This window comes from Bubalus kerabau, chromosome 3, assembly GCF_029407905.1.
Source record: "Bubalus kerabau isolate K-KA32 ecotype Philippines breed swamp buffalo chromosome 3, PCC_UOA_SB_1v2, whole genome shotgun sequence".
Classification (NCBI taxonomy): Eukaryota; Metazoa; Chordata; class Mammalia; order Artiodactyla; family Bovidae; genus Bubalus; species Bubalus kerabau.
The window spans coordinates 12518210-12542133 of record NC_073626.1 but is presented as its reverse complement, the minus strand read 5'-3'; the positions used below and the strand labels follow the sequence as shown (position 1 = coordinate 12542133).

Below are 23924 nucleotides of genomic sequence, written 5' to 3'. Positions count from 1 at the left end.
TAAGCAAACAGTCCTTCATTAGTTACCTATTCTGTGCCAAGTTACTAAACAGCACAGGAATAAAAAATGATTGGAGAAATATGGATGAATTATTGAGGGCTGATCTGAGTTGGTTTACTTTCCACTTGTAACATAGATATAAGCTTCATCACACACAGAAACATTAAAATAGTTAAACTTGCAAAAGAAATCTGTGAAAGACTATAAAATCAACTTGTCTCGGTTGAGGCAATTAAAGCCTTTAAAATTGTATCTGTATATCAAGTGGTACAGAGAGTGCCAATGGTTTAAAATAATTCTTTGGAAATGAACATGTTTCATAAAAGTCATTTTAAAATATATTTTACTTCTGAAATGATCCTTAAAATTTGGTATCAGACACAATGAAAAGACTCCAAATCCATATTCAACCGTCTAATCTCCACTTCCAATTAAGCATCATAAAGATGCGCTGAGTTAAACATGTTGAAGACTGAACCACGGTTTTCTCTAGCTCATGGTTCTCTTTCAGTGTTTCCTATCACAGGAAATGGCTGATTTTACATCTATGATGAAAGGTATGAGGAGACTATGACTCAAACTAGAAATGCAGATGAGGAAAAGATGCTATGTGTGGGCAATGTGCATTCATCTTATCATGTTGAAAGGAGTTGGGACAGGCAGACTGAAATACTCTCTGGATACTTGGAGTTAAGAATCTGGAGGAGTCATCTACATAAAGGTGATAGATGAAGTCAAGGGAGATGGCTGAGCACTTGAGAGGAAGGGGAAGATAAAAGGGACAAGAGTCTGAGAAGTATATTGTGTATCACCAAATCAAAGGAAGTTTAATGAGAAAAGGGCAGCATCAAGAATCTCAGGGCTTCCCTGATGGCTCAGTGGTAAAGAGTCTGCCTGCCAACGCAGGAGACACAGGTTCAATCCCTGATCCAGGAAGACCCCACGTGCTGGGGGGCAACTAAGCCCATATGCCACAACTACAGCCTGCGCTGCAGAGCCGGGAGCCACAACTCCTGAGCCCACGTGCACAGCTTCTGAAGCCTTGCGCTCTAGAGCCTGTGCTCAGAAACAAGAGAAGCCAGCACAGTGAGAAGCCTGTGCATGGCAACTACAGAGTAGCCTCTGCTCACAGCAACTAGAGAAAAGCCCATGCAACAATGGAGACCCAGCACAGCTAAAAATAAATAAATAAAATTATTGGGGAAAAAATTCTCAGTGGATGAGAAATGAGATAAAGCCACTAAAGTTAACGACCTTCGAGAGTTTCTTCTCATGGACAGAGGAGCCTGGGAGGAAACAGACCATGGGGTCGCAAAAGAGTTGAACACGACTTAGCGACTAAACAACAACAAACTACAATATGAAAAACAGGTAAGCAATGAGGATTTATTGTATAGGATAGGGAATTATAGTCAATATTGTGTAATAATCTGTAATGGAATATAATCTGCAAAAAATATAACTGAATCACTACGCTGTATACCTGAAACTAATCCAATAGTGCAAATCAACTATACTTCAATTAAAGAAAAAAGTCGATTCTAAAATTTTCTGACAGTCCTTCCTACTACATTTGGCTTTATCTGATGTTTAGAAGAAGTCTGTTCTTCAGGGAAGCTGATGGCATGCTGGATAAATTCTCTAATTCAACTAGAAAGACTCAGCTCTCTTTCCTAAAGTTGACATATGAGCAAAGGGCAAATCAAAGAGGAAAAAAAATGTTAACACCCTGAATTCATCACAGTATTTAAACAATTAGAATTTTACTTTATTTCAGAATAAGTTTACTGTTGAAAAAAAGATATTTACTAAAGCCACAACATTATTCATTTGGACAAAAACTTTTATAGCAAAACTGTGGTACACGAGCATTAGTAATCTGAGTACTATATGGTTATAGAAGATATTTAAAAAACAGAAATGATGTATTCCAAAGGCTGTAATAGGCACAATATATATGCTTGTATTGGGTCTGCAAGCATTATACTAGAATTCACTACAAGTGATCCAAGAAGTTGCAGGCTTTCAGCATTAGATACTAAAAAGATAAAAAGGATTATCAGAGTTACTCTTCTATGGAAAAAGCATGTACTATCAATAACACAAAGCAGGAGCAGCGAGCCAAGCCAACAAACAATTCTTTAGATTTTAAAAGTTGTAATATAACTATGGCTTTTTAATTTTCATTTTTGAGACTGGTTAGCAAGTCTGGCAAGTGGAAAAGAAGGAAGTCTATAATAAAACGTTAAAGACACCACTTACAAGGCATCTGATATCTCACAGGTTCAAAACTGGAAAACAAGCACTGAGCTTGTTCCTAGAGCAAAATTCTGAGGTATTAGAAAAACTCAAAACAAAAACACCCTGCTTCTTCCTATCAATGTTTTTGCATAAAAATCTTTATGCAGAGAAGTAAAAGTTTCCCAAGTGACATGGCAGAAAAATATTTAAGATGAATCATTAGAGTTTACTTTAGGTTTTCTGTAACTGTAAAGAATACAGGTCTTTTCAAGGACCAAGAAACTGGATATGGTTCTTAGTACGGAACTTTATGTTTTTAAAACAAATATGTATTCAGGCTGGCAGTGTATTCATGCTGATAAAGGTGGTAAAAATAAGAAAACAGAAATCGTACCTTTTTAGAGTATACTACTACTATATATATGGAAATTGCCTAAAAGATAAAAATGTACATCTTAGATTCCCAAAGGTTTTATTTTTCAACTAGCAATTAAACCTAAGTGTAAAAGTGAGCCATGCAGTACCTTCACCTTTCAGCTACTGTGAAAATGATATGAGGGGAACAGAATTCTCTCTTTTTTTTTCCCTTTAAATATGTAATGCTCACAAGTCATCATGTGGAACTCAAAATCACACACAAAGGCAAATCATGAAGAAATGTTAAATATTTCAAAAGCCCTCAGAGGTGTGCCAGAAACGATGCTGTTTATACAGCACAGAATCGTTGGAGGCCAAAACTAAAGCAGTAGGTGCTACTGCAACTTCTAGGTCCTTAATGCTGCTGCTATTCATTTTTCTTTTTTTCATGTTGGGGTGGGGATTCAGGTCAGGGGCTTTGGTGGTCTCTCAGAAACCATGATTTCTGTAGGTTCAGTGATTAGCTTGGCTCCATCCCAGGCTGTCTTGAACTGTTCAGGAACAGGAAATTCTCTCTGGAAAAAAGCAATAAGAGCAAGATTATTTAAACCAAGGCTTTGCAAACTGATGGATGGCTGATTAGTGTCATGCTCAGTCACTCAGGTGTGTCTGACTCTTTGCAACCCCATGGACTGTAGCCCGCCAGTCCATGGGACTGTTCTCCTGTCCATGGGATTTCCCAGCCCAGAATACTGGACTGGGTTGCCATTTCCTTCTCCAGGCAATCTTCCCGACCCAAGGATCAAACCTGCGTCTCCTGCATTGGCAGGAGCCACCAGGGAAGCCTTGTTACATGATGGACAAAGACATTTTAGAGAACCCAAACCTGCATGGTCATACGACAGCTCTGTGACTGCCTGCCAGCATCCTCATTAATGCCAGAACTTACTAAGGACCAGGTGTTCTGTGGAACACCAGGTATGAATGAACTCAAGTTAATCTCTATAAGAACACTGCTGCTGCTGCTGCTAAATCGCTTCAGTTGTGTCTGACTCTGTACGACCCCATAGACGGCAGCCCACCAGGCTCCACCATCCCTGGGATTCTCCAGGCAAGAACACTGGAGTGGGCTGCCATTGCCTTCTCCGACAAGAACACTAAGAACTAGATATTATTGAAATGCCACCTACAGGAAACAGAGGCCTGAGAGGTCAAGCCTCTGAGCAGCCAGAATTCAAACCTTAGACATCCTCTCCTACCCGTGACTCTGCACCAGACTCAAACATGCACAGCCATCACCTGGGGACCTTGTTGAAAGGCAGACTCTGATTCAGTAGATCAAGGACATAGGATGACAGTCCATGTTTTCAACAAGCCCCCAGGGGATGCTGAGGCTGCTCCCCAGTCACATTGATAAGGGCTTTGTCCCAGGGTTATATCTATCTACTCTTTGATGACATATAAAAATGTGCTGCAAGTTGCATATACATTTGTTATACATCCTGCTTTCCTACTCTTTCCATTGGGAAATACACACACACATGCCACCCAGATACACTACACACCATATCCTCCTCCCTCCCTCACACACTCACACATACACAAAGAAAAATGCAGAATAGGGAATTCCCTGGTAGTCCAGTGGTTAGGGGGCTCCCCAGGTGGCGCTAAGTAGTAAAGAACCCGCCTGCCAATGCAGGAGACATAAGAGATGCAGGTTCGATCCCTAGATAGGGAAGATCCCCTGGAGGAGGGCATGGCAACCCACTCCAGTATTTGCCTGGAGAATTCCGTGGATAGAGGAGCCTGGTGGGCTATAGTCCATAGGCTCACAGAACTGGACATGACTGAAGCGAATTAGCATGCCAGTGGTTAGGATTCTGGGCTTCCATTGCAGGGGGTGCTGGTTCAACCCTTGGTCGGGGAACTAAGATCCCTCAAGCTTCGTGAGCCATAACCACATGATTTTTTTAAAAAGCATTAAAAATTGTAGACTAGACAAAATAAAATTAGCTTGGGGTCTCTCCTTTCCGTAGAGAGTGAGTCCCCAGTCATTACAGAAGAGAGCAGAAAACGAAGGTGAGGAGCAGTCTCCTTGCTTCTGGTTTTGTGGCCTCTCTGGACTTCCTGTACAAACCACAGTTTGAAGGGCTGGTGCTCATCTGTTGGTGAGATGTGATGTTTCAGTGGAAAACACACATGGACACATAGCTTCCTTGATGTAGGATCCAGCTGTTTCTTTTGTAAGAAGCTATTTATTTATTTACTTTAAAGGGAAAGCCCTTTCTGTTATGAATTCTCAAGTGAAATTTGGAAAGGAGTCTTTTATTTTTCTTTTTTGGCTGCTCTCCTTGGACATGAATTTGAGCAAACTCCGGGAGATAGTGAAGGACAGGGAAGCCTGGTGTGCTTGTAGTTCCTGGGGCTGCCAAGCGTCAGACACGACTTAGCGACTCAACAACAATTCCTTGGTTTGTGGGATCTTAGTTCCCTGGCCAGGGATGGAAAGTGGACCCATGGCAGTGAAAGCACCGAGTCTTAACCACTGGACCACCAGGAATTCCCTGCAATGGAGTCTTACCGTGAAGCAAAGAAGCTACAGTCTGAATAAGTGTGTGTGTGTGTGTGTGTGTGTGTGTGTGTGTCCAACACCCCTTCTGGGGCTCTTCACGAGTAAACCAGGCTTGGTGTTTGCTCTTAAGCACCAAGCCAGGCGGAGAATGCTCCAGAGTGAAGGCGCCTCTTCGATCATAACTGTACTACAGCTGTTCCCGATCTTTCTTGGCAGTGCCGTGATAGCAATGGGATGACAGATCTTCTCTGGGAGACTGATTTCTTTCGGATGAGTCCTTCCCACCCTCCACTGCCAGATTACCATGCCCACGGCAGGACCTCGCTATTGCTCCCTGCTACCTCCAACGGGAAAACGCACTGAGGGCCCATGCACTGAGGGCACAGACAATTCACCTATTGAGGGGAGACGACACTCTCAGCATGAAAGCTTAAGTTTTGAGCTCTACTCATCCTTTAGGTCATTGGATCTCAATCTTGGCTCCACACTGGAATCACCAAGGAAGCTTTAACCAAGACAGATGTCGGGGTACCACATCCAGGGGTTCTAGTTTAATTAGCCTGGAGTGCTTGTGCAAACCCTCACAGTTTTTCTTAGCAGATCCAGTTCCCCTGCAGCTGAACCTTCTGCTTCAGATCAGATCAGTCGCTCAGTCGTGTCCGACTCTTTGCGACCCCATGAATCGCAGCACACCAGGCCTCCCTGTCCATCACCAACTCCCGGAGTTCACTCAGACTCATGTCCATCGAGTCAGTGATGCCATCCAGCCATCTCATCCTCTGTCATCCCCTTTTCCTCTTGCCCCCAATCCCTCCCAGCATCAGAGTCTTTTCCAATGAGTCAACTCTTCGCATGAGGTGGCCAAAGTATTGGAGTTTCAGCTTTAGCATCATTCCTTCCAAAGAACACCCAGGGCTGATCTCCTTCAGAATGGACTGGTTGGATCTCCTTGCAGTCCAAGGGACTCTCAAGAGTCTTCTCCAACACCACAGTTCAAAAGCATCAATTCTTCGGCGCTCAGCCTTCTTCATAGTCCAACTCTCACATCCATACATGACCACAGGAAAAACCATAGCCTTGACTAGACGAACCTTTGTTGGCAAAGTAATGTCTCTGCTTTTGAATATGCTATCTAGGTTGGTCATAACTTTCCTTCCAAGGAGTAAGCGTCTCCCTAATTTTTGGCTTCCTTCTTCTGAAGCTGCTCTGTATTGACTTCAGCTCTTCAGTAGCTTCTTCAGGTGGAGAGCCCGAGACGAGATGCTTTCTAGCTCAGGGTTAGGCAGTCTGAATACCTCATGTAGCATGGCCCAGTGCTTGCAGTTTTGCTTTTCAGACTTAAATAGTGAATTCTGGGCAGCAGTGTGTGGTGTGCGCCTGAAAAGGGCTTACTGAAAACATGGCAGCAATCTCACTGTCTGCTTAAAGACATTAACCCAAGTGCTGACTGCTGTGCAGACCGCCGGTGACTGACCCACAGGCTGATGGGGCTGTGGGGGCTCCCCTTTCAAAGGTGTGCCTGGCTAAGTTACATTTTATCCCATCCTTCCCTGGTTCACTGCTTCCTTGTACAGTTAGAACCAGAGGGAATGATTTCTGGATTTATTTCTCTTTCAAGAAGCAAAGACTAGTAGGAAGAAATATTAATAACTTGCCACCAAATGGCAACAACCAGCAAGTCCACCACATTGTGTGGCACAAAAAGTGTATCTGTTTATACTTCCTTTTCAGTGTGAGACTATGGGCTTGCACCTTTTAGAAACTGCTTTGGTGAGGAGAAGAGACAAAGAAAATACCTGGTAGCTTAGGTGAGTGTTTCTCAGAAGGCCACTGGATGGGCTGATGGCATCAGAATCATCTGGGATATATTAAACCACGGATTCCTGGACCCCATTCCAATCCTCCTGATTCTAACCTCTCGGTGCAAAGTTTGGGACCTGGTATTTTCATCATGTTTCCCAGCTGATTTTTTTTTTTTTTTTAATTTTTGACTGTGCCACGTGGCAAGTGGAATCTTAGTTCCCTGACCAAGGATCGACCTGCCTTGGAAGCACTGCATCTTAACCACTCAACAGCCAGAGAAATCCTTAGCTGGTTCTCATGCTGGGTTTGAGAACCACTGTACAAATAGGTTCACTTATTATTACCTCCTTTCCCTCTGCTTGCCCCCAAAGCATTTCTCCTTCTTCCCTTTTGCCCCCACCATGTGTCAGTCCCTCAGTCGTGTCCTACTCTTTGTGACCCTGTGGACGGTAGCCCTCCAGGCTCCCCTGTCCATGGGATTCTCCAGGCAAGAATACTGGGGTGCACTGCCATTCCCTTCTCCAGGAGGTCTTCCCTACCAGGGACTGAACTCAGGTTTCCTGCATTGTAGGCAGATTCTTTACCATCTGAGCCACCAGGAAGCCCGTGCCCCCATCATACCAAAGGAAAATAATGAGTCCTAGTAAAATAAGCTCAGACACCTGGTCTACTATTTGATGATGATGATGATGTGTTAGTCACTCAGTCGTTTCTGACTCTTTGCGACCCCATGGATTGTGGCTTGCCAGGCTCCTCTGTCCATGGGATTCTCTAGGCAAGAATATGGGAGTGAGTTGCCATTTCCTTTTCCAGGGGATCTTCCCGACTCAGGGATTGAGCCCAGGTCTCCTGCACTGCAGGCAGATTCTTACCATCTGAGGCACAAGGGCCCTTACTATTTGATGAAAGCTAGCCCATTAAGGTGGAGAAGGCAATGGCACCCCACTCTGGTATTCTTGCCTGGAAAATCCCATGGATGGAGGAGCCTGGTGGGCTGCCGTCCATGGGGTCGCACAGAGTTGGACACGACTGAAGCGACGCAGCAGCAGCAGCAGCAGCAGCAGCCCATTAAGGTAATTATTAGGAAACCACTTTGAGAACCACAAATCCAGGACTGGGCACAGTCAAGAAACTAACAGGGGAGCCGAATTGTGAAAGGCCATTCTCTTGAGTTCCTTTCTTAACTGCAAATTTTTCTACACAGGAAGCTCAAAGGTTGGTAGGTGACTAATCAGTCTCTAAGAATGTTAATCATGAAAACTTCTTTACAGTCTTCTAAAAGGTACTTACATAATCACCATCCTGAGGGATAAGTATATTCATTTCAGATGACTTGGCACTCACAATCTCACAGTCTAACGCATCTTCACTGAGGTATATGTGGCAGCCTTCTGTCTTATTAATGGAAATTGTTGGCACTTTCCCCATTACCTGAAATAGAAAAAAAAATCTAGGGCCAAAGCAAATAAATAGAAATTCCAATATCCCCAAATAAGTACAGTCCACGGGCCTAAGCAAGCGTTAGGAATAGCTCGGTCAGGGTTGGGGAGGCTGGTTGACGACAGTGTCTCCACGGTGAATTAATAGGTGTCATTTGGGGACAGAATGAATGGACTACACCAGGGGATTCTCAAACCTCAGGGTCTCTTTCCTGACACAAAACAAAGGGACTAATTTGAAAACAGCAGCTAAATGTTCAGAAGATGCTTCACAACCCTATTAGTGGAAATGAAGCATATATTTGATTTCATGATAAAAGAAATAAGATGCTTTTGCTTTTATGTGCTTAAAATTTTAGTTTTGACACATCTCTAGGCAACTTGGATGAAAACACGCATGAATACTGTCCTTCAAGAGTAAATTATTCTGTAAATGAGTAGATTTTTTTCCTCAATCTAAGTAAGAATAAGTAAAAATCACTACAATTCTTCTCACATAAGTCCTTTGCTAGATAAAAATCACACTGGCTGAATGCGGAGCTTAAATGAGATAAAGAGTGTCTAGGTATTTTGAAATGTATTCATTTCAGGAGCCCAAACTGGAGACTTGGTTCAGGCCACTCATTGTATGGGTAAATAGTATCATACACAAGAGGAGGTGGTTCTTTGTATTATTACAAATATCAAGTGCTATAAAAATTCTGATCAGTTTAAAATTTCTTTTTTACAGTCCTGTTTTCAGACATAGCTGCCCCCCCGCCCCCCACCCCCAAATCTCTACAGGGACAGACTGTTCCCCCAGCGACCATATTACAACTCTATAATTTTCCTTCTTGTAATGGTAACTGAAGCGATAAAAACATCTCCTCTTTCACTCTGAAGAAAAGACTGGGTTGCAAATTAAAGAGCAAGGCTTGTGATGGTGCAGGTGATGTAAAGAACTCCTTGGGGGAGCCCAGCCAGGCCACCACACTGCTCTGTTTTCTCCTCTCCCCGTAGAAACTGGACACTGAGTTGGAACTGAGCCACCGCAAGGGAAAAAAAAAGGCAGAGGTAGTTTAAGGTCAGCTAAGCAACAAGGCTTTGCCATAAATTAAATAAAATAATACCTATATCTATATATCAAGAATGTGTCAGCAGTAATGTTTTGACAATTTCTAGATTTATTTTATAATGATGGAGAGGATTTCCATACTGCCCAGAACTGTATGAATACCTGGCAAGCAAAGGGAATGCAAGTAATTTGTCAGGGTGTCTTAGGCAATTCATTTATGAGACAGAGCGGGGTCTCATGAGGATAGCCTAGTACGCACAGACATTTTAGTTTTGTTTATGTATCACTGTATTACCTTACAAATGCTAGAACATCTATGAAAAATCTGAAAAACAGTACAATTTAAAAAAATAGTCCTGATAGGATAAGAACTGTCATTTCCACAGCATCTTAGTCAGTATTTCCTTAGAGCAAATTACATACAATATATGCCTTTTATCCCTTGTCGTCTGTAAACATTTTGAGAAGAGATTGCTTCTTATCAGGAGAACTGGGCTAACAAGTAGCTTCTCTGTTGAGTGACAGGTGATATGTGGCCTTGCCCAGACCAATGCTGTAGCATTTAATGCATGTATCTGTATTAACTTTCTTTTTCTTCAATTTATTTTTCTATAAAAATTTTAAAAATTTCCACATAATATCTTAAGTCTCTTCTCTCTCCCACAATTTGTACTATTTTTTTTTTCTGGGATAGTTTGCCAAAAAAACAAAATAACTGAACTAAATCACACGAATCCATGTCCTTTTCTTCCTTTCAATCTTTTAAAATTAATTAATGTGGCTGTGCCGGGTCTTAGTTGTGGCATTCAGGATCTTTTTATAAAAAGTTATTTATTTATTTATTTTACTGTGCTGGGTCTTCGCTGCTGTTCGCAAGCGTTCTCTAGCTGCGGCGAGCGGAGACGACTCGCTCGCTGTGGTGCTCAGGCTTCTTGCTGTGGTGGCTTCACTTGCTGCAGAGCACGGGCTCTAGGCGGCGTGAGCTTCATCAGTTGCAGCACACGGGCTCAGTAGTCGTGGGTCCTGGTCTCTAGAGCACAGGTTCATCAAAAGTTCTGGCACATGGACTCAGATGCGCCTCTGCATGTTGTATCTTTCCAGATCAGGGATCGAACCCATGTCTCTTGCATTAGCAGGCAGATTCCTCACCACTGAGCCACCACGGAAGCCTGGGCATTCAGGATCTTTAATTGCATCATGTGAATTCTTGGTTGCAGCATGTGGGATCTAGTTTCCTGATGAGGGTTTGAACCTGGGCCCCCTGAATTGGGAGCATGGAGTCTTAGCCACTGGACCACCAGGGAAATCCCCTTGGAATCTTTTAAATAGCATTATCGAAGTAAAATGTGCAAACATAAAATTCACCTGCTTTAAGTGTACAGTTTAATGGTACTCAGTAAATTCATGTAACCGTCTGTTCAATTCAGTTTTAGACTATTTCCATCATCCCCCAAATATCCCCATTGCCCATTTATAGTCAATTTGTCCTCATCGCCAGGCAGCCTGAACTAATCTGCTTTCCGTCTTCATTGTGTCCGGGCCCTTTTAAAATAGTTTATTAAATGTTTTAAATAGGTAATGAAATTCACTTGGTTTGAAGATCCAGAAGTTTGAGAAGTGTTCAGTAAAATGTCTCTCTCTTGTTCCTGAGCCAGGCTGCCAAGTTTCTATCCCTCTTGGACAGATAACCATGATTCATCCTTCCAGGTTATTTTAAGGCTCATAGCTTCGAAAAAACTAGGATATATTTCAAACATGGGAGCACACAAAGAATAATAAAACAAATATGCATATACATATATATATATATATGTCTGTTAAACAGCTTTATCAGAATTTAACTTTTTGGCTTATTTGCCTTATTTTTAGAGCTATAATCTTATACTATAGTTGAAACCCCCTCTATACCATCCACCATCTCCCTGTCCTCCCTTATTCCCTCCACAGACTTAACCACTCTTCTGAATTTTGTGTTTACAGTTGACAGCAGGCCTGTTTCCTGAGGTGAACTCAAGCCTGCATGAGTATATTTAACATGTGCATACTGTTTTGCATGTCTTTGATCTTTATATAAAGGGACACATTATACAATGCCTGTTGTTCTGTAATTTGCCTTTATCACTCAAGGTTGCTTTTGAGATTTCCCTGTTTTTAAACATGTAAGTGTATTCAATTATTTTAACTATTATACAGTATTCTATTAGGTGGATTTATTTCTTCATTTATCAGCTGTTGGACATTTAAATTGTTCTGGGTTTTATTGCCATTATGAATAATACTGCAATAAACAGTTTTACACGTCTCATCAACATATGTATTGGAGCTTCTTAGGTGCACACGCCCAAGAGTGAAATTGCTCAGTTACAGGCTATGACTATCTTTGACTTTATTACATGGTGCCAATTTCTCTGCGTGGTGAGTGTAATAGCTTTGCTCTTTCAACACTGATGTATCAGGATTCTCGTAACAACTTTCATACCAGGAGACTTTTTAATATATAGGCAGTCCTCAAATTGCACAGTTCCGACATGCATGAGTTTCAGCTCACAAGCCCTTTGCAAAGTAAGCACAGCCTGAATTCAAAACTGATGAGTATAAGAGGACATACCCAATTAATCTGCATTTCTTCTTCTATTAGGCAGGTTATGCATATTTTCATGTATTTATCAAACACTTCAGTTTTTCCTCCTCTGAATTGCCTTAATATTCTTTGTCCATTTTTCTGTTGGGTGGTTAGTCTTCTTCTATTTGATTTGTGTTAACTTTATAAATTCTGGTTATAAACCTTTTGGATAATCTGCATTGCAAGTATCTTTCTTCAATCCATGCCTTGTCTTTTAGCTTTGCATCTGATGTCTTCTGTTGAACACATATATTTTAATGACGTTAAATTCATTTGTCCTTTTCTTCTATATTTTATTCTCAAAGTTTAAAAGTATTTCTTTTCACAATTAGGACTTCACTTTTCATGTACGGTATGAGGTAGAGATTAGATTTTTTTTCTCTGCATGGAGGGTCCTAAAATATATCTCCACGTATGTGCCAACTATGGAATGTACTACTTCAGTTAAAAGAGACAATGGTGAAAAGCCTAGTAAAGCCAAAGAGAACCATCTATAAAACTGGAAGCCAAGTCTAACAAACATTATCAGGAAACATCAGATAATAAGGGGTGATTAACTATATGAAAAGGGTATAATCAAAGACAGTAGTTACAGTTGGCCAAAGTAAGAAGTCATTTAGCTTTGGGCATATTATAAAATCCCATTTGGCTAAATTAAAATTGCTTAAACAGTGCAGATTTTCTTCTCTTTTGCAAATTCAATTCCAATCCTACTTTCCAGGTTGTTTTGCTGATAATCTCATTGACTCTTCAGAAAAACTTTATCCAGAATCCCTTTTTTTCCTGAGGGAATAACATCCTCTTTGGCAGGGTACTATGAAAGTGAATCTCTTACCATTTTGATTCATTCATTAGTTGATTCATTCCAATCACTCACTCGATCAAACATTTACTGAATACCTACTGTGTGCAGGTATTATGCAAATTTCTAGAACTGTAAAGATTAATTAGCTGTTCCTGAAATAGAAGTGGTAAACTTGTAATTGCTGTGCAAAACAGGGTGGGTTATAAGAGGGTGAAAAGGGGGAATTAACACTGTTAAGAGAGGGCTTCAGAGAGGAGGTGAAGACAGAGCTGTGTCTAGAGAAAAGACAGTAAGAGTTTTCTAGTTGGACATGGAAGGCCCCTTGTAAACAGAAGGGATGGTCTGGTGGTGGCTGGGCAAGGTTGAAAGGACCACTTACCTGCATTTGAATGTCCTTGGAGTTGATCACTTCCACAATGCCCACCACATTGTCAAACACCAGGCCGAACTTCTTACAGTTATCTAGGAAAACAAAACAAAACAAAATCCTAAATACAATCAGCATATTTATACGAAGAAATTTATCATAATGAGTACAGATCCATAGTTCTGCCCTACCAATTATAATGGAATTTATTTTCCCTTTTATCTGCAGAGTAGACTTGCCGCACTTGAAAATGTAAGCCACCTGTCTCAGTTCAGTCTTTGAAATCACAAGGTCATTCCTGTCCTCTTGGTATTCCTAAAATTAAAACACAGGCAAATATTAAATATAAGGACAGACAGATAAATGAAGTCCACTGCATACTGAAATTACTGTGGAGCATTCACCAATTAGAGCTTCTCAGTATGTTCTTTCTTTAGGAACCTTTTTCTTACAGACTAAACCACAGGACTTCCTTTGTCTCTGTGATGTTGGGAATGGTTACTTGGAAGTGGGGGTGGCAGGGTCCATTTGTGAACAGTCAGGCATCAGGCACCCTGGCTAGTGGGTAGGGGCTGGACCAGGGATGTGAGAGCTTTTGGTTAAGTCCCGATGCTGAGTCTGGAGTTGATACTGTAGCAATATCTGCAAATAGGAGTTGGGTAAATAGACTAGCAATGGTCCAAGTCCCAGTGTATTCTCAGAGCACAACAACCTTTCTGGGGACTTTGTTCCTCCACCTTTAGGGAAGCCTCCTGGATTGGCAGGGTTTCCCTGATGGCTCACATGGTAAAGAATCCACTTGCAATAATATAGAAGACCTGGGTTCAATCTCTGGGATGGGAAGATCTCCTGGAGAAGGGAATGGCTACCCACTCTAGCATTCTTGCCTGGAGAATTCCTTCCATGGGCTACAGTCCATGGGGCTGCAAAGAGTCCAACATGACTGAGTAACTAACATTTTCATACTGGATTGACAGGGGGTACCAGCTTCCATCCACATACAAAGTGTCCTGTCCTGCTCAGACAATGGTGAAAGTGGTGGCTGACTCAGTAGGTTATATCAGCGCCTTGGTCAGTGGAACAGAATGAAACATCCTATAGTAGATCCTACAGTAGATGGGGTACAGATTAAAAGTTCACTGACAGAGGAGTCAGATTCATAGAGACAGAAAGTAGAAAGGTGGTTGCCAGGGGCTGAAGAGAGGGGGAGTGGAGAATTACTGTTGAAGGCATACAGAGCTTCAGTTCTGACAGATGAAAAGAGTTCTGTGGATGGATGGTGGTGATGGCCGCACAGCAGTCTGATGGTACTTAATGCCACTGAACTGTACACGTCGAGGTTAAGATGGTAAATTTTCTGTCATGTGCACTTTACCACAGTTTAAAGAATAATTTTGAAGAAGTTGAAGAAAAAAATGCATGAGAATAATGAAAACCAAAAAACACTTATGGAAGCATTCAGAAAGGCCTTGGTTTCTAGCCAGTGACTTGTGTCTCTGTGTTTTCACTTAGAAATCCTTAGTGCTACTGCTAAGTCGCTTCAGTCATGTACGACTCTCTGACCCCATGGACTGTAGCCTGCCAGGCTCCTCTGTCCATGGGATTCTCCAGGCAAGAATCCTGGAGTGAGTTGCCATGCCTTCCTCCAAGGGATCTTTTCGACTCAGGGATCAAACCCGTGTCTCTGACCCTGCCTGCACTGGCAAGCAGGTTCTTTATTACTAGCACCACCTGGGAAGCCTTAGAAATCCTTAAGACCTTGGCAAACAGTTTAGCCATTGCTCCTTTCATTGGAGTATATCAGGAATACAGTTAAAGGGCTTCACTCACCACTCTCCATTTCTTCCCTTCCAGCTCTAACACAGGAGTGTGTTTCTTAGGAGGATGAGACTGGGGAGACTTGGGGCCTGGAGTGTGGCTTTTCGTAGGAGATGGAGATTGTCCTCCATGAGCCCGTAGGTTGGGATTCTTGTATGTCTTCTGGTCATCTGTAACATGACGGAGTCCTGGGAGGATAACACAGAGACACATTTCTTTACATCATATGCAAAGGGAAACGTTTCTGACTTTTTGGATGAACATGATGTAAATGGCCTAAGAATTTTTAGTAATGCTATTTTAGCAGTTGAGTGTTTTCTCAAGGTTAGTATGCAGAGTCTGAGACCTGCATATGTTTAGAGTTGATAAAAGCACTGTTAAGTAGTTTTTAATTGGAGGAACTTCTTTTTGGAGATAAGATGATAGATAAAATTATGCAAAAAAGCTACCTCACCAGAAAGAATTCCATGATTTACTTCTGTGTGGTCAAATCATTCCCTAGATATAGTCTAAAAAGTTAGGGCATTTCAGCAAACATAGGTCAGAATCAATTTAACGGTTTTAAGTTCATTCTCTTCCTTTACAGATGAGGGGACAATGCAGCCAGCTGGAGCCAGAAAAACTGTTCAATTTTTTGGTCCTTGGCTCCCAGCCCAGCTCATAAGAACACTTATACCATAATTCCTATTGCCCATACAAAACAAAAATATATTTGCATAAGGTTTTTGGAAACATGACTTTATTCAGTTCACTTCAGTGGCTCAGTCGGATCTGATTCTTTGCAACCCCCACGAACCGCAGCACGCCAGGCCTCCCTGTCCATTACCAACTCCTGTAGTTTATCCAAACTCATGTCCATTGAGTCGGTGATGTCATCCAACCATCTTATCCTCTGTCATCCCCTTCTCCTCCTGCCCTCAATCTTTCCCAGCATCAGGGTCTTTTCAAATGAGTCAGCTCTTTGCATCAGGTGCCCAAAGTATTGGAGTTTCAGCTTCAACATCAGTCCTTCCAATGAACATCCAGGACTGATCTTTAGGATGAACTGGTTGGATCTCCTTGCAGTCCAAGGGACTCTCAAGAGTCTTCTCCAACACCACAGTTCAAAAGCATCAGTCCTTCAGCACTCAGCTTTCTTTATAGTCCAACTCTCACATCCATACATGACTACTGGAAAAACCATAGCTTTGACCAGACGGACCTTTGTTGACAAAGTAATGTCTCTGCTTTTTAATATGCTGCCTAGGTTGGTCATAACTTTCCTTCCAAGGAGTAAGCGTCTTTTAATTTCATGGCTGCAATCACCATCTGCAGTGATTTTGGAGCCAAAAAAAAAAAAAAAAGTCTGTCACCATTTCCACTGTTTCCCCATCTATTTCTCATGAAGTGATGGGACCAGATGCCATGCTCTTTGTTTTCTGAATGTTGAGCTTTAAGCCAACTTTTTCACTCTCCTCTTTTACTTTCATCAAGAGGCTCTTTAATTCTTCTTCACTTTCTGCCATAAGGGTGGTGTCATCTGCATATCTGAGGTTATTGATATTTCTCCCGGCAAACTTGATTCCAGCTTGTGCTTCTTCCAGCCCAGCATTTCTCTTGATGTTCTCTGCCTATAAGTTAAATAAGCAGGGTGACAATATACAGCCTTGACATACTCCTTTTCCTATTTGGAACCAGTCTGTTGTTCCCATCTCCAGTTCTAACTGTTGCTTCCTGACCTGCATATAGGTTTCTCAAGAGGCAGGTCAGGTGGTCTGGTATTCCCATCTCTTTCAGAATTTTCCACTGTTTATTGTGATCCATCAGTCAAAGGCTTTGGCATAGTCAATAATGACTTTATTAAGTGTATGATTAAAAAAAAGTAACCATTCACTATGAAGACAAAGGTAGTTCAATGATATAATTCTTTGACAAGCCCATACACTGGTTGAGGACAGAGGTTCTAAATACTTGATCTTGATGCCTTGGTTGGAGCTGGTGTTGGAGTGTCAGGGGCTGAAGTAGTGATACAGTGCATTGGTCAACTTGAAACTAGAATCCCTTGAGTTCTTTTTGATCCACCCAGAAGCCCACTGAGCCCATCATCTCATAGTTCCCTGTATTCTGGAGACTGAAATGGAATGATGTATCCATCACCGTGGGCTCCAGGGGATCTGTGTGCCTGGAGCCAGAGGGAGACAGCCTCAAGGCCTGGTTTTCTCACCTTTCGTAATTGCCTCCCCTTGGTTAAGTTGTGCAAATAAAGCTGAGCGTGAAGGAGAGGACGGTTCTTTTATGCTCTCACTCTCAAAAAGCAGAGGTGGCCCTGGAGGAGGCGGGGGAGGCGGGGGTGGAGGAAGGCCAGGCCCAAGGGAGAGGACAGACAATGCTGATGCAGTTGATGCGACCGGACCCTGCGGGAGAGAGAAGATGGAAAGCACGTTACTGAAATGACGCCCTTGCTGAGAACTGAGATTGTGCCAGCATCATGAGAACCCGTTTACAGTGAGAGATTGGGGTTTGAGATTCACAGAGGGCACCTAGGAATACACCTGTGCATCATGGATCTGTTTCCAAAGACCTGGGACCGAGTGGGGGAACCCTTGTCTTGGGAACACAGAGCATGACGTAGAAACTGCATGTGCAGGAGCTTGCCAGCTCAGTTCAGTTGCTCAGTCGTGTGCCATTCTGTGACCCCTTGGCCTACAGCAAGCCAGGGTTCCCTGTCCATCACCAACTTCTGGAGCTTGCTCAAACTCATGTCCATTCAGTCGGTGATGCCATCCAACCATCTCATCCTCTCCTCCTGTCTTCAATCTTTCCCAGCATCAGGAAAACAAAGCCACAGGTTCATGTCCAAAGCTCGGGATATGAATGAAACTGGGCTTTGGCCAATTGATAATCACAAGAAAAAAGTGGTGCAACTGATAAGAGGATTCTTTTGGGGACACTGGGAATGGCAACCATCCAATGAGAGGGAGAGAGGTGAAAAAGTTTCAGTGGTTAGCTTTTTGAGCAGCTAAAAAAAGAAATACTGAAACACTCTCCAGGACTTGTTTTTCAAGTATGTAAGCCTCAAACTGAACCCCAAGTGAAGATCACATGTGACCGGCATGTCTGTCAAACACGCAGGTGATCAGGGCCCGGGATCCTTCTGATGATTTGGTTCGTCTAATGCTAACTGTTTGTAAACCAGAGAAAACTGTATTTTTGCCTGATCATGGCAAAAAAGGCTCATGCTTTCTCTTTTCTCTGCTATGCAAAGCTCAATCTTTGTTTTCAATATGAAGTTCTAACAAATTCAGATGTCACTAAAAGGTGATTGATAGAAAATAGAGGGATTTGACTCAATGTTTTGAGAGGACCCCATAGACAAAGTTGTCACAGAGTTTAAAACTAGTAGGATAGAAACACACATATACTATAACCTTGTGTTATACACCATTTTATTTTTAAACCCGGAGAAAAGCTGTATGCCTATGATAAAGAATGGTAAGTTAGTTCAATTAAAAGATCAGAAACTTTAAAAATTGAGAGTGATGAAAATGTGATTGAGGCTTATATTAATATGTTTTCAATACCAAATACAATATGTAAAACATCAACATGACTGCTAAATATTAACAAAGACAGCAGACCCTTATTTTCATAAACATGGAAGTATTACAAAGTGTCAATATCAGGAACTTTTTACCTGTGGTACTTTTCAGTTGAAAAATCTACACTCTTTTCAAAGTACTTATATAATCCCTATTAAGTGTAGAATTATCCTGAAAATATGAGATCCTTCTCTTATTGAGAATGAATATCTTTAAAACTGAGTAGGCTGGGAGTTCTCATCTCTTGAAATTGTAATTTGTGATTTTTTTGTTTGTTTGTTTATCAGGAAGAACAGTCTGACTCCATCAGGATTCTTGGGTCAAGTACAAAATAACTGCACAGTTCATGAGACAGACCAATTTTTTTCAGTATCTTAAACATTCCCTATTTTGTTACTGGGGTGAAATTTGAGAATTTGCTTGGAATCATAAACAGCATAAAATACAAGATTTGCACATCTAACACTATTCCAGTCCTCGGTTCCAGACACTCAGAGCCACAACGTATTACTTTTACTCATAAGCACATCATAACTCAGTCAGTCAGTGAAGGGCCAGGCCCCTCCCCCACATCTGAAACACTGCAGCTTTAAAGATCTCCTATTTTGTGGAAAGGGGAGACTGGCTTCTAAATCTTAGAACGACTTAGATGGTCCCTCGCTCTCAGAATTCACAGCCTCTCTCCAAGAGCCATTAAAGGACACTGAAACCAATTAAGCCACATATTCAACTTCTTGGAACTATGATACATTCGGATGGCTGACCCGGGAACACCGAACAAAGGATTTACTGCAACAAATGTTGACTATAAAAGCCAAAAAAATAAGAGAACTCAGGACCAGTTGAAACTCTGCCTTTGGTTTATCCTTTGTATGTTCTGGCTCGTTTCTGGCTCCAATAAGGGTGCAGCCCAGGCTCTATAGTTTCCAGGGTGACATGACAAGCAGCACTCAGGGGCTTTCCATGTACAGTGTCCTCGAAGGCAAATCAGGCATTCCCTTGGCAGGCTTGCCCTAGGCTGCGCCATACAATGAACTGATCTTTGCCTCCTGCTCTTCTCCTGCAGGCATGTGGGACCAGAGCTCTCTGCACTCTCCTGTGCCTGGCATGAGTGGCAGCTGCATCAACTGGAATCACAGCCTGACACTGTCTTCAGGTGTTTCCTTAAGACAGGAGAGACTGTCAGGGAAGGGAAGGGAGCCAAGAATTCTGGAAAATCTCACACTTGCCAGGCACTGGTTGTTCCCACTCATTTAACAGATACTTAACGCTCAGTGGGGTTCCCTGGTGGCTCAGAGGTCAAAGCGTCTGCCTGGAACGCGGGAGACCTGGGTTCGATCCCTGGGTCAGGAAGATCCCCTGGAGAAGGAAATGGCAACCCACTCCAGTACTCTTGCCTGGAGAATTCCATGGAGGGAGGAGTCTGGCAGGCTACAGTCCATGGGGTTGCAAAGAGTCGGACACGACTGAGCGTCTTCACTTCACTCACTTTAATGCTCAGTTTAGGACAGGCTCAATGCCAAGGGTCCCCAAATTTATCTGAACTTTAGAATCATCTGGGGATCTGTTAGAAATTCCCGAGCAGGAACTCTCTGGGGAGGTGGAACATGGGCCTCTGTACTTTCTGAAGCTCCCTAGGTGATTCCAGTGTGTGGACAAGTTTGGGAAGAAACACTCTATGCTCTGTGCTGAGATTAATCTTAGTCATCACAATATTAGTAAGATTGAAATACCCCCTCTAACAGAAAATAAAGCAGGAAGTCAGAAAGGCTGACCAAATATTCAATGGCCAGTAAATGGCAGCAATGTAATTCAAGCACATATCTGCTTGATCCTAAAATTTTCTTCAGGGGAAATCTTTTTTGCTATATTCAGGTGAAAAAAAAGTAGTCAATCAATTAAAAAAATCAGAGGCATGGGTTACCCATGATATACATGGGCTTCCCTGATGGCTCAAACGGTAAAAAATCTGCCCGCAATGTGGGAGACCTAGGTTCAATCTCTGGGTCTGGAGGATCCGCTGGAGAAGGGAATGGCTAACCACTCCAGTATTCTTGCCTGGAGAAGTCCATGGACAAAGAAGCCTAGCAGGCTATAGCCCATGGGGTCGCAAAAAGTCGGACACGATTGAGCAACTAACACTACTACTGCTAACATGTACATAGTGTTGCTTGTGGGCCTCTGGCTTGAATATCCATGAAGTACTGGGTGGTGGTGTAATAATTTAATTTTTATCTCCACTACTTGCTCCATCCCTCCAATGCCTCAGCAGCTGACCAGGCTCCTACAGCCAACTCTGGAGCCGGGCCTTATCCCATGGGATAAAGAAGTCTTCAGTATTGGCATCTCAGCAGCAAGTCACCCTTGACGCTGGTTTGTTCAGACTCTGTACCCTTGTTCTAGCAGTTAGACTCTTGCTCGTCCACTTTTCCTGAGTACCCACTGGTGCCAGTAATGGGGTACTTGCTCTGAAATTTATGATTTTAAATGGCTATATTCAGGGTACAAAAGTTAACTTATGTTTATGAACACAGCACATAACCTAAAAATGCTGCTTTTGAAAGCTCTATTAAGATTAATTTTGAGAGCAGATGCTTGATTATTTACTTTTGAGTCAGGGAAGGGAGGCACAAAGACTTTTAAAAACATCTGCAAATCCCTTTCTCTAAATTAATTTCAACTGTCTTGGGAACAGCTGCTTCCTCTGACTTTAAATATATGAATGATAACTATGAAATAATGAAACCATTGTATGTGGGCATGTGGAAAGCTTGTAAAGTTTTGGTTATGTATACTCTCCATATAATTATATTACATGTAATATATTTATATACTAAAGTGAATCAGAATATTTTCATTAAATGTTACTTGAAATAATTACTTATTTTATTACTTCAGAATTTAGGTTTTATTCTGAAAGGGAAACTACTTCTAGTTCTTAAATGAAATCTCCACATTGTTTTGCTGGTGTAATTAAACAACCACTTCTATCCCCCACAACACACACCATTGTCTTAGTTATCCAGTTAATTCGGAGAGGACAGGACTCCAATTATCCATTTTGTTGAGTTTGTTGAAAGTAGGACTAATAGGGTGCTTTTATATGGAGGTTTTTATGTCTTTGTGACAAAAATTGAGCAAAAAGTGAAATATAGCCATTTAAACAAAAAAAAAAAAAGGAATCAGCTTCAAAGAAAAATTTTCCATTGAAGATATTCTACTTAATAATTACCCTTTTGGGGAAATTCTCAACTTTCACTTTTTAAAGTCTAAGATTTTTCAAATTCAGCAATAGCAATAGCAAATGATCTGATCTAAATAGAACCTAACTCTTCAATAGATGGAAAGTGAATTAGAATAGACTCATTTGTCCATTCAACATTTGCTAAGAGCAACCTTGAAAGGAATTGGGTGGATGATGAGGAAGTAGACATACGTCTTGTTTGTTAAGAAAGTCATGATCTAGTGGGAATGCTGAGCGCACAAGTAGTTGCAGATGAAGTTTCATGTGTTGTGACTCACATGAACAGGAGTCCCTGGCAGCCCAGTGTGGGCTGTGGCTGGCTCTTCTCAGGACAGTGGGGTCAAGAGAGCCAGAGAATTGCTGGGGTGGCTTAAGCTGGGGCCATAGCATCGAATGCTCTACAGAGCACAGAGGTCCTGTACGGAGAGCCCCTGAGGGACAGATGTATACACAGGTAACAGTAACCTCCAACGTCATGAACAGGCCTGGCGACCCACATCTTGGTCTGTGTTTTCACTGACTTCTTAAAAGCTAGAGACCAAGAAAATCAAAATATTCTGTGACAGTCTCTTGGAACAGGTGGATTCTGGCCCAAACAACAGAGCTTTAGTTACGATGTTTCTTCTATGAAACCAGCTTAGTGACAGTAATATTCTGAGCCACCTGCCTTTAAGTATTTGTGGAGATCATAGATAAAGTGAGAAAACGGAACAGCTGACACGCAGTGGCACTGTTTATGGGTTTTCCTGTCCACCTCACACCCTTTCCTTATGGCCACCACCTCAATTCCCCTTCATGCCCACACAGATGACTGTCTTCAGCTTCATGGTCAGGTTCTTTCTTTCGCTGTCCATCTCAGAGCCAGCTTGGTCCATTAATCACCTGGCTTACAGTTAACGCTCTCCAGGTACATGTGTCCAATTACACACTAAAAAAAGTGTTTAGAAATCATAAAGCCATTTTAGTCACAAATGGACTTACATTAACCTGCTAAAACTACAGGAATTCACAGTATTTTATAATGGAACTTTTTGGCCAATGCTGCCTATTAGTTTTTCCAAAGAAAAAGATTCTCAGATGATCTTGTGCAACATGGCACATAAATAGGATAAGCCTCTCACATACCACAATAAGAGGGAGAGATTAAAAGAAAGAACTATAGTTTCATAATTAAAGACTGACTTTCCATGTACATAAACTAGCTTTCATAGCAGTAAAAAATACTTCATGAATTCATGATTTAGGGTTGTTTATATTTTAGATGTTAAAACTAGTTTCTTTCTATTTTCTGCAAGATGTACTTTGATTAAGAACTTGGTGAAATTGATACATTTCCAAATTTTTAAATTTCCATAAGTACTTACAAATTTTACATTCATATTTATATCACACTTTTATTGGCAGACAACCATATCAAGAAAAAAGATTGCACATAAACTAACGGATGATCGTCCTCTGCAACATGAGTATAAACCAAAGTGAATTTGTGATTTTAGTCTCTAATCTCCTATTCTTATCACTTCCTATAATTTTGAGACTTCTGCCAAGGAAAACAAAATTTCTGGGGGCTTTTCCAAGAAAACAGAATTGTCAAAAAAAATATTACAATGAAGAGCTACATAATATTTTAAGCATATATTTGTTAATAATTTTTAAAGTCAATTTAGGGAATATTTTCTATTTCACCTATGGTAACAGAACAGTACTTGAATTTCAAGTTTCCGTAAAAATACCAAGGGTACTTATAGACCATCAAAATGAAAAGATATTTCCACAATTATGAAGGGAATGTAGGGCACATTTTGATCACTTTTCTTGAGAAGCTAACCTCCCTAACTCAAGACACGTACAAGAGGAAAGATAACGAGAACCCAGATCTCATGGTTTCGCCAATGATCTCTGATGGTTTCCTCATCTCCATTCTTTCCACCCTCCTTGGACTCTCTGTATGTTACTTTGATGACCTGGAAAGATGTGAAATATGGCAGCAGATGAAAAAGAACAAGAAACAAAGTCCCTTCAG

At 41.6% G+C, this 23924-nt stretch overlaps 1 protein-coding gene across 1 annotated transcript in view; it reads right to left on the bottom strand.

The window, feature by feature from the left end:
* Positions 1 to 1746: 1746 nt before the first annotated feature.
* CAP2 (cyclase associated actin cytoskeleton regulatory protein 2) overlaps positions 1747 to 23924 on the bottom strand; it is a 135471-nt gene continuing 113293 nt past the window's right edge. Inside the window, exons 8-13 of the mRNA XM_055570702.1 lie at positions 17283 to 17472; positions 15092 to 15267; positions 13453 to 13576; positions 13274 to 13356; positions 8264 to 8404; positions 1747 to 3173 (exon numbers count right to left, since the gene is read on the bottom strand). Of these exons, the coding sequence (XP_055426677.1) occupies positions 3063 to 3173; positions 8264 to 8404; positions 13274 to 13356; positions 13453 to 13576; positions 15092 to 15267; positions 17283 to 17472 (825 nt within the window). The 3' untranslated portion in view covers positions 1747 to 3062. The remainder of the gene's footprint in view (positions 3174 to 8263; positions 8405 to 13273; positions 13357 to 13452; positions 13577 to 15091; positions 15268 to 17282; positions 17473 to 23924) is intronic.